We start from the raw sequence: 14,342 nt of genomic DNA on the forward strand, positions 1-14,342 counted from the left end.
TTCATGGAAGATAATTTTTCCATAGGGGTGGGAGGGTGGGGGCCATGGAGCTCTGCAGCCCGGTCCCTAACAGGCTGCAGACCAGGGGTTGGGGACTGCAGACCTAGAGCACCGAAGGGACAAGGTGATTCATACTGTGACCCTTTACAATGAAATATTTTTTCCTAAGTTAAAAATCTTGGCCCCTGCATTTTAGGAAGCACGTCTTTTCCCTATAAGATGCAGTCTTGCCCTGTATTTCTGTCTCCATATACGTTACTTTTCTTTGGGTCGTGACTTCCTAACTTCCTTAACATTTATCCCTGTCCTCTATCAGAGGACTTCAAACACTGGGGAGAAAAGGAGAGTAAAGAACGAATAGCAGCTGATTAGAGAAGACTCTAATTTTTTCACTTAGCTGTAAGCAAGGAAGCGTGTGACATCATTTCTTTCCCATGTTTAAGGGCTCCCAATGTGTTCTTAAAAGTAGAAAAACATGGAATGCTCAATTCAATCGACTGCCTTCCACAGAAAGCGTTTCAATACAGTGACAGAATCACAATGGTTTTGTTCCATTAGGAGGATTTTATTTTAAAGTACACTTAAAATTTTAAATGTGTACAAATCAAAAGTTTAAAAAACTTCAAAAGCCACAGGCACAGAGTTTAGGAAGCTGACGGCTGTGAACCCGGATTCTCACTTAATCCACGCTTTATCTTGCATTCCTCACAGGTAAGCAGGCAGTGCCTAGAAGGGAAGCAAAAACAGTGGTTTGTGCTTTGACACTGGAAGCTCCAGTCTTAACACAGTATCATTTAGAGACATTTTCTATGCTAAAGTTTGATATCCTAATTTTTTCAGAAATAATAGTTGTTTCTTGGTTTAAGAGCCTCAGCATTTCATCCAATAATGGGCAGTCATGGTGGCTCACACCTGTAATCATAGCACCTTGGAAGGCTGAGACCGGAGGATGGCTTGAGGCCAGGAGTTCAAGCCCAGCCTGGGCAAGATAGCAAGACCCCATTGCTACAAAAAGTAAAAAAAATAGCCAGGCGTGGTGGTGTGCACCTGTAATAGCTCCTAGGGAGGCTGAGGCAGGAGGATTGCTTCAGCCTAGGATTTTGAGGTTGTTGTGAGCTGTGATTGTGCCGCTGCATTCTAGCCTGAGCAACAGAGTGGCATCCGGTCTCAAACAAACAAACAAACAAAAAGCCAATAACGATCTTCATGTTGAAACAGATGGTTGTATTTGTGGTCAGGGTCACACAGGGGTTGAACATCTTCATTCTTTTGGAGTTTGAGTAATTTCTACCAATAGCATAAAAACGTCATAAATACACAGTGCATTTATCCAGGAGTTAACACATGCCTATGGAGTTAGGTTTGGACACACATGTGCATTCATATACAAAAATAATTTTTTAAATTAAAAACAATTTAATGACATTTCCAGAATTCCTGGTTTATAGTTTGCCTAATTTGTTCCAGCATTTTTAGGATAATGCCAAGGAAAATGCATAGCTTCGTTCTAGAATAATATCCACACTCATGGAATAGACGTCCTCGAGGCCCTTCCCAGCACCAAAGTTTGAGAATCTTACAAACTCAATTCAACAAACAGTTACTGAGCGTCTTCTTTAAAGTCGTGCACAATGCCTTGAACGTAGTAGGAACTCATTAAATATTTATTGAGCAAATTAAATAGATAACTAAGTTAAATAATAAATAATTGTTATTGAAGTTAGATAGCAACAACGTGAAACTTTAACATATGAACTTAAAAATGCGTTTAATATTATAAATGATGAGTCATCTTTCATTTAATCTCTAATAACTGTCTTCATTACAATCCCTCGATCAAACCAATCACAGACCTGTTATGGTGCGGGCCGAACCCAGCCCCCCGCAGCTGATCTTCGAAGCGGTGGAATTTACTCTGGCACACCCCTACGTATGACACCTTCCCAAGGCCAAATCCCAAGAGGCCAGCAACTGTAAAAGCAGGTTAGGAAAGACAGATGATTTAAAGGTTCAGAATCTTTTCCATTAATTATCTTCTAGAACATTCTTTATCAACACTGGTAATTTTTATATTTAAAAGTACCACGATAAATCAATGAACAAGAATTCTGACAGTGAAGCCTCTGTGAAAGAGCAGGATTGGGAACCGGAGGCTTCTGACCTCCCCATCCTTGAACGGGTGGTCGGAGGGCCAGGGGAGTCACGGTGCCATCCCAGAGCCAGGTGAGGGGCCCAGCTGTCAAACAAATGGCTGAGACCACCAGGGGAGGTAAAGGTGGGGTCTGGGCTGTGTCTATAGGGAGCCTCCAAATCGCTGGGTAGAAAAGCCCCTTCATTCTCTTTCTGGCCTTGGAATAGTGGAGACTGGAGTCCACCTTGCCTGCACGAGAGAGGTCCCCAGGGAGAGGGACCCTCCTATGGAAGAAATCTCAAAACGGTTCCTCCTGCTGGGAATGCGGTTTCAGACTGTAAACTGGAATGCATCCTCTTTGCATATACAAGGTCTATGTATACCAAGTGAAAGAAGATGAAGCCCCAAATTTGTGGTTACTTTATTATCAGAAATTCCCTCATTTTAAAAAAATCACTCATGTTTATGTCTATTACAGGAAATGTTTTGAAAAGACTGGCCAGGCCAAAAGAAGAAAATAAAAATACCTAAGGGATCTATCATTCAGAGGCTCTGCTGTTGATAACCTTGTTATATATCCTGCCAGGTCCTCTTGGTCCGTGCTTTAAATAGCACTGCGTGACAATCCCCACGGCTAAGCTGCACATCAGAAAGTGTTCAGTGGATCAAGGAATACAAAGTGGCAGAAGATGGAGACTGAATTTTCACCTTCGGTACAGGCTTTAAGCTGGATTAAGCTGGACACTCATATCTCCAGTTGCCATAAATATCTTTTTCTTTTTTCAAAATGAATCTGCTTTTTTAATTTCTATGACTTACGTGCGACTTTAGGCAATGATCCAAATCTAGGATTAGCTGCTAAGTAACCTATGGAGTAATATTTAAAAACATTATTATTTCATTTCATAACTTATTTAAACTTATCAAGTACAAAGAAATCTTCAAATTTTAAGACATAAAATTTCTTTTCTTTTTTTTTTTTTTGAGACAGAGTCTCGCTTTTTTTTGTTGCCCAAGCTAGAGTGAGTGCCGTGGCGTCAGCCTAGCTCACAGCAACCTCAAACTCCTGGGCTCAAGCAATCCTTCTGCCTCAGCCTCCCAGGTAGCTGGGACTACAGGCATGCACCACCATGCCCAGCTAATTTTTTCTATATATTTTTAGTTGTCCAATTAATTTCTTTCTATTTTTAGTAGAGACGGTGTCTCGCTCTTGCTCAGGCTGGTTTCGAACTCCTGAGCTCAAACAATCCGCCCGCCTCGGCCTCCCAGAGAGCTAGGATTACAGGCGTGAGCCACCGCGCCCGGCCCATAAAATTTCTTAAACATATACATACTCTGAATCCAAAGAGATGATCTTAAAAGAGTTATGATTCAATTCTTGGTTGAATTTCATTCCCATTTGCCTTAAGAGCCATTTTAGGCAAATAGCAAATATTAGCTTTAATGTATAGAAAAAGAAAATGAAACAGACAATTCAAGGACGATTTAAAGATACCAAGCAAAGGTGGAGCTGACAACTAAGTTCAAAGAAATTAGTCATCACTCATCACCCTCTCCTCTTTTGAAGTATAATAACTCAACAAAGAAAGTTTCCATTTAGGGATTTACAGTGTATATCACGATTTTGAAATGAAAATATTACAACTTGTGGTAGGCAGAATCATGGCCTCCTAAAGATGTCCACATCCTAATTCCTGGAAAATGTGAATACATTATGTTACATAAAGGGGAATTAAGGTAGAAAATGGAATTAAGGTCGCTAATCAGATAATTTTAAAATAGGGAAAGAGTCTCGGATGATCCAGGTGGGCCTAACGTAATCACAGTCCTTGAATGTGAAGAGGGAATTAGAGACTGGGGAGATGGCGCGTGAGAAGCACTTAGCTTGATGTCGCTAACTTTGAAGACAGAGGAAGGGACCAAGGAATGTAGGTGGCCTCTAGAAGTTGGAAAGGGAAGCGCAAGTCCGAGAGTATTTAGAGGAAACACAGCCAGGCTGATGCTTTGCTTTTAAGCTCAGTGAGACCCATTTCAGAGTTCTGGCCTCCAGAATTCTAAGATAACAACTTTGTGTTATTTTAAGTCACTATGTTTGTGGCAATTTGTTACAGCAGCTGTAGAAAACTAATATACAACCCTGAAAAAATACATCTGCACAGATGGAAGAGATGGTAGATGTCTTAGTCCGTTTTCTGCTACTATACGAGAATACCACAGACGGGGTAATTTATAAAGAACAGATGTTCTCTGCCTCGCCATTCTGGAGGCTGGGAGGTCCAAGAGCATGGCGCTGGCATCTGGCACGGATCATCCCATGGCAAGGAAGTGCACGGGACAGAGAGCAAGAGAGGGAGGGGCCGAACTCGTCCTTCTATCAGAAACCCACTCCTGCGATAATGGCATTAATCCATCTTCCCTCATGTTCACTGGTACAAACGTTTCTTTAATCAGTGGCATCCGATGATTGGGCGTCCAATAAAATGGGCTTAAACAGGGTAAGGTGGCTGCTTGTGACCTGGGGACTAAGCAATGTCTATGGGTTCTCTGGTCAGGTGGAGAAAGGAAGAAAGAAGAGGATGAGGAAGGAAGAATAGAGAGGAAACAGGAAACTGTAAGAGGTAGGCAGGTCTATGTGGAGAGACGCAAGGCGGCTGCTGGTCCTGATGGTCCCTTGTATGAAGCAGACAGGGTGCCCTTCCTCAGGCAGCCTCTTGCCAGGACAAATGGCTTTGTGGATACAGCCTGGGGTAGATTTCAGCTCCCTCACCTCCCGCCTGGAGCACTGAACAATCTGTCTAACCACATGCAGAGGGCCTGGAGACGGGGACTCCAGCGCAGTATTAGTTTTCCATGGCTGCCGTAAAAAATGATCACAAACTTAGCGGCATGAAAACAACACAAACTTATTATCTTACAGTTCTTGAGGTCAGGAGTCCAAAATAGATCTCACTGGGTGAAAACCACTATTTTACCTGCATTCCTCAAATGGCTGCATGCCTTTCTGGAGGTCTAGGGTTTCTTGCCTTTCCAACATCTAGAGGCTGCTCGCATTCCTTAGCTCATGGCCCCTTCTCCAGCTTCAAAGCCAGCAGGGTTAGGGTTAGGGTTAGGGTTGGGGTTGGGGTTAGGGTTAGGGTTAGGGTTGGGGTTGGGGTTAGGGTTAGGGTTAGGGTTGGGGTTGGGGTTAGGGTTAGGGTTAGGGTTAGCTGAGTCCTCACACCGCCACCACTCTCATTTCGTCTCCTGATCCCGTCTTTCATTTTTAAGAATCCTTTTGATTACACTGGGCCCGCGTGGGTCACCTCAGACACTCTCCGTACTTTAAGGCCAGCTGATTAACAACCTTAATTCCATCTGCAACTTTAATTTCCCTTTGCCATGAAATCTAATATATTCATTCATTCTGGGGTTTAGGACCTCTTCTGGGGAGGCAGAAACGTAGGCTGAAAATAGGCAAAAGCGTGCATGAATAAATCCTTCACCAAAAAATAAACGCTAAGTGCCAAAAAGCTGCCAGGAAGGTCACAGAAAACTGGGCTCTCTGAAGTTCAATCATTTAACAAATATTGAATCTTACCTTGGTAGACTAGGCCCTGGGTGACGAGCATGCTTACAAGAGAAAATGGCAGAGCTGTAAAACAAAACACCCTTCAGTGTTGGTATTTTAAAGTTTGGCACTTCACCTAGAAGTCAGGGATAATTACTCTGACCTTTTTTTTCTCTTACCTTCCTTGGCAGTGAGTTTTTATTCATTCGTTACTTTACTTATTCAACAAATATTTATTAAGTGCAGCATAGATAATTTTCTGGGGATCTGCCCCGGCCACTCAACCTGACGCGCGGCATTAATACGACCAAATCTAAACCCCATAGTACTCCACGCCGACACCCACCTGTGCTGAATGCTAACACGCACCAGACCCTAATCATTCCACACAACACGGGCATCTTAGTGCACATACACGCTTAGCTAAGAATTTGGGGGTTGCCTTTAGCTCTGCTTGTATTTTGAAATTTTCAATCCTGCTTAAATGTTAAAAAGTAGTACAATAAACTCCTGCATACCCTTTATCTAGATTGATTAATTGTGAACGTTGTGCAAACATCATGACTCTTCCTCAGGTATCTTCTAAGAACAAGAACATTCCCCTACATAATACAACACTATTAGCATGGTCAAGATATTCATATTTCTTGAATAGTCAAGAAAAATTATATTAACTAATACACAATCTATATTCACATCTCCCCAATTTGGCCCAACAATGTCCTTCGTAGCTATGGGTTTTTTCCAATTCAGACAATCAGGGATCAGCAGTTACTATTTACTCTCTAATCTGCTTTAGTCTAGGACAGTTTCCTGCCTTTTTTTCTTTTTCTATTCCATTTTTTAAATTTTTTAGTCTTTCATGACATTTTGTCCTACAATTTGAATTTGCTTGAAGATCCAAATTAAAGATTACAAGATGACTACATTCGTGTTAAACGTGTGATGTTTAGCTATGGTTTTTAAAACAGGCAATTTAGTTTGGCAAAGGCAGTTTCCAGCTCTGTCAGTAAGCGTCACATGACTTGTTACAAATGCAGAGAGCAGTGATAAACATCTAGCTCTTTCTAGCTCAATCAAGAGAGATCAAATAGCAAGCAAATTTTCCACTCATAGCTACCCGATTGGTGGGAGGCAAATGGGTCACACTGAAATGTTGATCTACTAGGACCCAAATAAATGACTTACTCATGGGTTGTCAGAAATCACATGAATTCCCAGAAGAACAATCAGTAATTCTATAATGCATAATGAATATCAATTTCTAGAGAGTGTTGCTTCTAAAACAGATGATACTGAATTTGAATGACTTAAGAAATCAAATGAGTATTTCAAAGTATAAATTATCCTTACATCAGAAATATTGCAAAATATTCGGACTATTTCAGACGTTCTACTCTTTGAGAGTCAAGAAATCCTAAATAATACTCTTGGTACCGGTTCTTGGTCACATAAAGGAAAGAGTTATAGGGGCATCACTTTTTGTCAAATGAGATAAAATGCTCCTTAATTGGTTATTATCTCTGCCCTGAAAAAGGTCTTAACATGGATTTAAACTCTAGACATCCCCAAACATCAGCGTTCTTCAGGGATTTATGCAAAGTCCCTGCTTAAAAAAAAAACCATCACCACAATTCTAATATAATAATTAGGCAGTTTATTGCAGCAAATATAGCGTTAGCTAAGATTAAGAAGGGTGCAATTACCTCTCTTCCAGAAACTTTCTTCTTGACATTCTCGCATAATCTTTGCAATCTCTTCCCTGTGAATGTGCAGTTTCGATTTGGGACAAAACAGCAGGCTCTGTAAGGAAGGTTACATGTGAGTTAGCCAAGATCACCAGAAAAGCATCCGCTTTGTGTTCTCTGGAGGAGGACGCGGAGGTCTCCTCACTCGTTACTCCAGGCGGGCGTTCTGTGCCAGGGGCCAGCCCACGGCAATGACCAGTTTACGCGATAGATCGCTTTCCAGCCGGGAATGCTGATGGATTTAGGCAAGGAGAGAATCCCAGCTGGAGAGTCGGAGTGATTCACCCATTAACGTGCCTGGAGCAGATGTCTGGTCAGGCTGATTGACTGCGGAGGCCACGTATCCTTTCTTACCTCCATGCTTCTGGCAATGTGCTTCACTATGTCTGGAATGCTAGTCACTCCCTTCCTACCTGGGCTTAAGCTCCAATCAATGTCGCCTCCTGGGTGGAGAGAGAGATTCCCCCTACAGCACAATACTTAAGACATCGGGCATCACACTCAAAGCATTGTAATGAAAGTTTTCCATTTGCATGTGCTTTTGTATGCATTCTTAGACTACGATCTCACCAATGGACTGCTTTTTATTATTCTGTAATACATAGTTTCCTTTCAATCTTGACAGGTTTTCTTTTACATATTTATAAGTGTTATACACATAATTTCGGATGCAACTATGAACATGGTTGACAATTATTTTTACTAGTTGTACAGTATTTTTTTTATCATGTTGATATGCTATAATCTGGACCAACTCCCATCTTTCATGATCCCTCTCCTTTGTAGGTGTGTCTGTATTATTCACTCATCTCATTTACATTCCACTCCCATTCCTCTCTGCCCATCACAACCATTCTGGATATCTAACGTGGATCTTGTGTTTCTGCGCATTCTTGCAAAATGCTCACTGTTTCGGGGGCAAGCATCGTTTTTATGTAAATGGTGCTGTTTTACATACTTATTTTATTCTTAAAATATTTTCAACTCAGCTCTATGCTTTTAAGATCCATCCATGCTGCTAGTCCACTGCTTCCAACTGCTGCATAATTCTCCACTTGCCTTAGTCCACACCGTCTTACGTTCCCCTACAGACCCTCGTGAGAGCATTTTTCAGGTGTGTCTCTAGAAGTCAAATTTAGGGCCTGAATATTCTCAGTGTGACAAGTCTTGCTAGACTGCTGTCCCCAATGGTGCACCAGTCTCCACTCTCACCAGCAGGGCCAGAAAGTTCCTTTGTGGCTACACAGCCTGCATAAGAGCTAGTTACGAGTAGAGAAGATTCCAAGCAAGTTAACGAAAAGATTTTGTAACACTGGAATTTTCCAGTTTTCTAAGCTGATAGGTATGAAGTAATATTTTGTTGTCTGGTTTGCATTTCTTTGATAACTAATGTGTTCGAGTATCTTTGCATATGCTTCAGCCAGGCTGCCTTCCTCCTCTAGTGTTGAGCCAATCCCTGCAACCGATTCAGGTTGCAATCTTTTGTTATATACTGGCTCATTCAATATTTCGTGGTAAAATACACATAACGTAATATTTATCATTCTGATCATTTTAAAGTATACAATTCAGAGGCATTGAGTACATCCACAGTGTTGTGTAACCATAGCCGCTACCTAGTTCCAGAACTTTCTCATCAGCCCAAAAGGAAAGCCCAACCCATTAAGCAAACTCTCCTCGTTCCCTCCTCCCTCTGGCCTCCTGGCAACCACTCATCTGCTTTCTGTCTCAATGGCTTTGCCTAGTCTGGACATTTTATACAAGTGGAATCATTTTGTAGCTGGCTTCTTTCCCTGTGCATAATATTTTCAAGGGTCATCCATGTGGTAGTAAATATTAGTATTTCATTCCCTTTTATGTCTCAATAACATTCCATCGCATGGATATACCACATTTTGTTAATCCATTCATCTACTGGCGGATATTTTGGGGTCGTTTCCACCTTTCGGCTATTGGGAATAGAGCTGTTACAAACATTCCTGAACAAGTTTTTGTTTGAACACCTGTTTTTAATTCTGCTGAGCCTTATAGTAATTCTGTGTTTAACTTATTGAGGAATTGCCAAGCTGTTTTTCACAATGTCTGCACCATTTTACAATCTCACCAATAATATATGAGGGTTTCAATCTCCACATCCTTGCTAACACTTGTTATTTTCTATTTGTTTTTTTTTAATTATGGCCATCTTAGTGGGTATGAAGTGGTATCTCATTGTGGTTTTGACCTGCATATCCCCAATGACTGCTAACATTGAACATCTTTCCATTTACTTGTCAGTCACTGGTATATCTTCTTTAAAGAAGTACTATTCAAGACCTTTGCCCATTTTTAACTGGGTCGTTTGTCTTTTTGTTGTTGAATTATAAGGGTTCTTTATATATTCTGGATCCTAGACCCTTATCAGATATATATATTTTGCAAATAACTTCCCAATTCTATGGTGGTTCCATCAATTTTGAAAAAGTAAATTTTATCTAATTTATTATTACAAAATTCATACTTGTATTTCCTTGTTTGTGCATTATTTAGGTAGGTCCTTTGCCATTTATTTCTCACAGTTTTAGTGTTTTTCTTGTTGAGTCAGCTCTTTGGCTTTTGGAGTTTACTTTTCCCTTGCTGATTTTCTACTGTTCTTTTTTAGACTGTTTGCAGTAGATGTTGATTGGATTATGGCCACCATTTCTCGAGCACGTTCCACGGGCTGGCCACTGCGCCAAGCTACTCTACACGCATGCTATCAATGAACAGGGCGGACGAAACCTGCAGCACCTGTGCCTGTGGAGCTCTGCAAGCAGCACGAGCAGGCAACCTCCCTGTTCTCTCTTTGTAACTCCCCATGGCACGGAGCAAAAGCTCAGTGAGTCACAGGGTGAGTCATAGCAGCAGAAGAAGGAGCTGTTTTCACTCTTCACTTCCCTCAATTCCTTAGCACAGGCGTGTTCCTCAGCAAACATGCCTCTATATGCCCAGTGCTGACATTTGCTCTTGCTTCCTGGCTGTGGCTGTCACGGAAATAAGGAAGACCCCTCTCCCCATATACACACATATATACACAACCAACTATCGCAATGGCTGGGAGTCCTGCAGTCAAGATCAAAGTTCCAGCAGAGTCTCCCAAAAGCAGCTCTAGTGACATTTTTCTTACAGCCATAGATGTTTGGTGGCTCTCCATTTCACAGATGCAACTCGGGTATTCGAATTCTTCTCCTGGTGACTTGATATCATTTGTCTGTCTGCCTCTCCTAAACGTTGCTCCTTAAACATTACTTCCTCCATGCACTCTTTCTTATCTGGAACATGAATTCCATTTACCCATCAAATACTTTCTCTTTTTTTCATTTACGTGTTCCTGAAACACATAATATTCATTCCTAACAAGTTGAAATATTGTGTCAACGTGAACGTGTGGGTTCTCAATCTGGTGGCTAACTCGTAATTAAGGACTCTGCCATCCTGAACAGGAACATCTGTCAGCAACGTGGGATTAGTATAATTACCCCCAGTGACAAAAATGTAAAAATAAACAAAATGGATCATTCTGCTAGATTCAATTAAGAGTTTTGCTTTGCTACAGGAAACCACTTTAGTCGCTGACAGTTTACATGAGAGTTACTTAAGGTGAATTTTAAACAGGAAAGAGTAAAGAAAGGATTTTGTAAATAAAATTTTAAAAATACTTCTTTTCAAGGCAGCCAAAAAGACACCTTCCTTCCCCATTCCATTTTCCTTGAACCTATCCAGCAAAGGAACAGACTGGAAAATACAAGTAAGATGACCGGTCAAGGACGAGGTTTAACGAAAGCCCTGTTTGATATTTCTCTTCGGATGGCAGGCCCCCCAATTAAAAACATACCTGCTTGCTTGGAGGTGGAAAATGGGGACCTTTATCTTGGTTTCCATGAGTAGACATCGAAGCCATGACGACTTTGTGCTTGTTCTTCTAGTTCAGTGTTCTCTGCTGACTCCTTGACCCAGTGTCTAAGGAAAGTAGAAGAGAATCGCTACGCCAGGACTGAATGTTTACACCAAACTTGAAAAACACCCTCAGTATCAACTGCACTTATTGGGAAAACTTATTTTCATTTTGTCATTAGTCCATCTGCAAACTCAATTTCTTTTTTTTTTTTTTTTTTTTTTTGAGACAAAGTCTCACTTTGTTGCCTGGGCTAGAGTGCCGTGGTGTCAGCCTAGCTCACAGCAACCTCAAACTCCTGGGCTCCAGCGATCCTCCTGCCTCACCCGAGTAGCTGGGACTACAGGCATGCGCCACCATGCCCGGCTAATTTTTTCTATTTTTAGTTGTTTGGCCAATTTTTTTTTTCTATTTTTAGTAGAGATGGGCTCTCGCTCTTGCTCAGGCTGGTCTTGAACTCCTGAGCTCAAATGATCCGCCCGTCTCGGCCTCCCAGAGTGCTAGGATTACAGGCGTGAGCCACCGCGCCCGGCCCCAAACTCAATTTCTAATGCTCCTCTTCCACCAGCACACGCACAGTGACTCCCTAAGGGTGGCAGATCAGATTTAGAGCAAAGTGAAATGTCACACTGTGCACAGTGAAATGTTTCACTGCCTATAAATTGTGTCCTTAAAAAAAAAGTCGAAGTTCATTCCAAGGTCATTAACTACACAAATCCTTACTGAGTACCTATTACGGGCCAGGCCAGAGGGTACGAAGCAGGATGAGACAAAATCACTGCTGAAGGATCTCTCAGTCGAAAAGGGAAGACAGGTTAGTCAAGAGTTGCACAACGTGAAAAGGGTTCCCTGCCTAGAGGTACGTACAGATGCCGAGGGAGGAGAGGAAGAAAGGTCCATTCCATCGAGTCAGGTCACCAAAAGGACTAAGACTCCAGAGCTTGCCAGGGGGTCTGTAGAGGGTGGGTGGACTGCCAGGGCAGGAGGACCAGGGCGGGAGGTAATGCAATAGTCCGGGCAAGGAGCTACGGAGACCTGAACAAAGACCCTCGTGGGAAGGACAGAGATGATAAATTTGGGATTGGAGATGTTGGATTTGGTGCCTGTGGAGGCAAACAGTGGAATTAGCCAGTAGAGATTAGAATATCTCAGGATTCAGGTCTGGAGTTCCAGATCAGGGGCAGGCTGGAGAGATGAATCGGGGAATTGCTATCATAGAGATGAGAGTTAAATCATGGAAGGTGAATAAATTTGTCTCATAAGAATGTTGGAGAATGTGAACATCGAGCCCAAGGGAGTATCAACAAGAGAAGGAAAAACAAAACAGGCCAAAGAAATGACTGAGAGCAAATAGGTGATACAGAGGACAGAAGGAAATGAATCATCAACAGTGTCACATGGCCCAGAAAAGTGGACCCTGGATTTGGCAATGATGGACGTTCTCCAAGTGGACTCTGAGCCTCCTCCTCTCCTCTCACCCAATGGCCACTGCATTCTGCAGCCCTGGACTCCACGGCGATCACCGATTTCTCTGCAAAATGAGCATCTCACGGCACACAATTCTGTTTCCCACATTAGTTACTAAACTGCAAGGCGTATGAGCCAAGGGGACCCCTACTTCCACCACACTTCACCTGAGGCGCCTAATGTCATTGCAGAGGCAGCACGGTGCCCTGCAGCGGAAAGTCCTGGAGCCAGAAAAACCGGAGTTCAAATCCCGACTGCACTCCTTGCTAACCCTGTGTTTTGGGGCAAATGACTTGATGTACCTATACCTTGATTTTCTCACCTGTGAAGTGGGTGTGACGGACACAGCAATCTTGAGGGGCTGTTGCAAGGACGAGGGATGAGGGATGAGGTCCACACCGCCTCGGCTCAGCTCCCAGCACACGATGCCTGCGTGAGCAGGAAGGGACAGCTCTCAGAGTGGCCCCGGGCACCTTATTTCTTGAGCATCCTCAGGAAGTCTCTGCTGACTTAATTATTAATAGATTAAGTTTGCTTAGTCAGGCATTAGGCCACTGCCCCAGATCGGGAAGCAAAGATACGGCACCACCTCAATTTTGGTGGAGAGGTTCCCTTGTACCCAATTAATCCTCAGTCCACATCTACGCAAGCCTTGTAGGTGCAGCTCCCACCACCCACGCCCGGGTCTGGTCCGCCTGCTGCTGCGGCGGCAGGGAAGCGGGGACACGGGTGCTGACCGGTGGGCGCGGGGAGGAAAGTGCGCCGCAGGACGGGGGGTGCTTTAGGATGGACGCGAAGGGGGCGCGGGGCAGGACGGACAGCGGGAGGGGGCTTCCGATGGGGAGGAGGGAAGCCGGGAATCGGTCTGCTGGAATCCGCGCCCCCGACCCCCGCCCGAGGCAGCCCGCACCAGCCCAGCGCGCCCCGCTCCCGCCGGCCGCAGAGGGTCGGTCGCCCCCGAGCCCGCGCCAGGGCGGGGTTGGAAGGCGGCCACCTCCGCGCTGCGCAGCCTTCAGAGGGCTGTCCTGCCCGTGCCCGTGTCCCTAGGGCCCCGGAAGCAAAGCAGGCCGGGGAGGCCACCCCCTCCCGCTGTCCCCATTCCCTTATCCCGGTCGGGGCTCACCTGGCGGGGTGGGATCGCCCCAAGGCCGCGTCCCCGGCGCCCCGAGCCGCGCTGGCCTCCTCCCGCGCCGGCCTCCTCCCGCGCCGGCCTCCTCCCGGGCTCCTCCCCTCCCGAGCCCCTCGCCGGCCTCCTCTTACTCTCTGGCTCCGCCCGCTCACCTCGCCGCTCGGCGCGCGCCCAAGTCAGCGACCAGGCGTCCCCACCCCGCCCCCGCAGTCCCTTTCTCTGGGGACCGAGAGAGGCCGAACCCTCCTGGCTCCTGCCAGGAGCCCCCGCCGCCCCTCCCAGCCTTGTCCTGGCGCCTGGCACAGTCTGACTCCTTCCTCCGACGACCGCGGCTCCCTGGGCCGGGCGTCTGTGTCCCGTCATCTGCAGACCTCTTGACAGCCCTTCGCGCGAGGCCACTGCCCTCG

General features: G+C 44.5%; 1 protein-coding gene across 3 annotated transcripts; it reads right to left on the reverse strand.

The window, feature by feature from the left end:
- Positions 1 to 544: 544 nt before the first annotated feature.
- OCIAD2 (OCIA domain containing 2) lies at positions 545 to 14,001 on the reverse strand. Of its 3 annotated transcripts, none has more exons than XM_012639930.1 (8): positions 13,930 to 14,001; positions 13,129 to 13,235; positions 11,280 to 11,404; positions 7,385 to 7,481; positions 5,709 to 5,762; positions 2,951 to 2,998; positions 1,854 to 1,971; positions 545 to 726 (listed from the first exon to the last, which is right to left on the reverse strand). In XM_012639930.1, the coding sequence occupies exons 3-8, from the start codon at positions 11,343 to 11,345 to the stop codon at positions 645 to 647; spliced, it is 465 nt and encodes a 154-aa protein (XP_012495384.1). In that variant the 5' UTR covers positions 11,346 to 11,404; positions 13,129 to 13,235; positions 13,930 to 14,001; the 3' UTR covers positions 545 to 644. The 3 variants fall into 3 exon arrangements, with proteins under 3 accessions (XP_012495384.1, XP_012495383.1, XP_012495382.1); XM_012639929.1 differs by having other exon boundaries at positions 13,129 to 13,311; XM_012639928.1 differs by having other exon boundaries at positions 13,129 to 13,315.
- Between the last annotated feature and the right edge of the window lie 341 nt (positions 14,002 to 14,342).

This window comes from Propithecus coquereli, unplaced genomic scaffold, assembly GCF_000956105.1.
Source record: "Propithecus coquereli isolate 6110/MARCELLA unplaced genomic scaffold, Pcoq_1.0 Scaffold143, whole genome shotgun sequence".
Taxonomy (NCBI): domain Eukaryota; kingdom Metazoa; phylum Chordata; class Mammalia; order Primates; family Indriidae; genus Propithecus; species Propithecus coquereli.

What these genes read in the sequence shown, in the direction of transcription:
- OCIAD2 (XM_012639930.1), bottom strand. Translation starts at nt 11,345, where the DNA reads ATGGCTTCGATGTCTACTCATGGAAACCAAGATAAAGGTCCCCATTTT. An exon ending in CCAGGGCCTAGTCTACCAAG is followed by an intron (nt 2,999 to 5,708) that starts GTAAGATTCAAT and finishes ATTACTCCATAG; the next exon opens with GTTACTTAGCAGCTAATCCT. An exon ending in ATCATTGCCTAAAGTCGCAC is followed by an intron (nt 1,972 to 2,950) that starts GTAAGTCATAGA and finishes CTGCTTTTACAG; the next exon opens with TTGCTGGCCTCTTGGGATTT.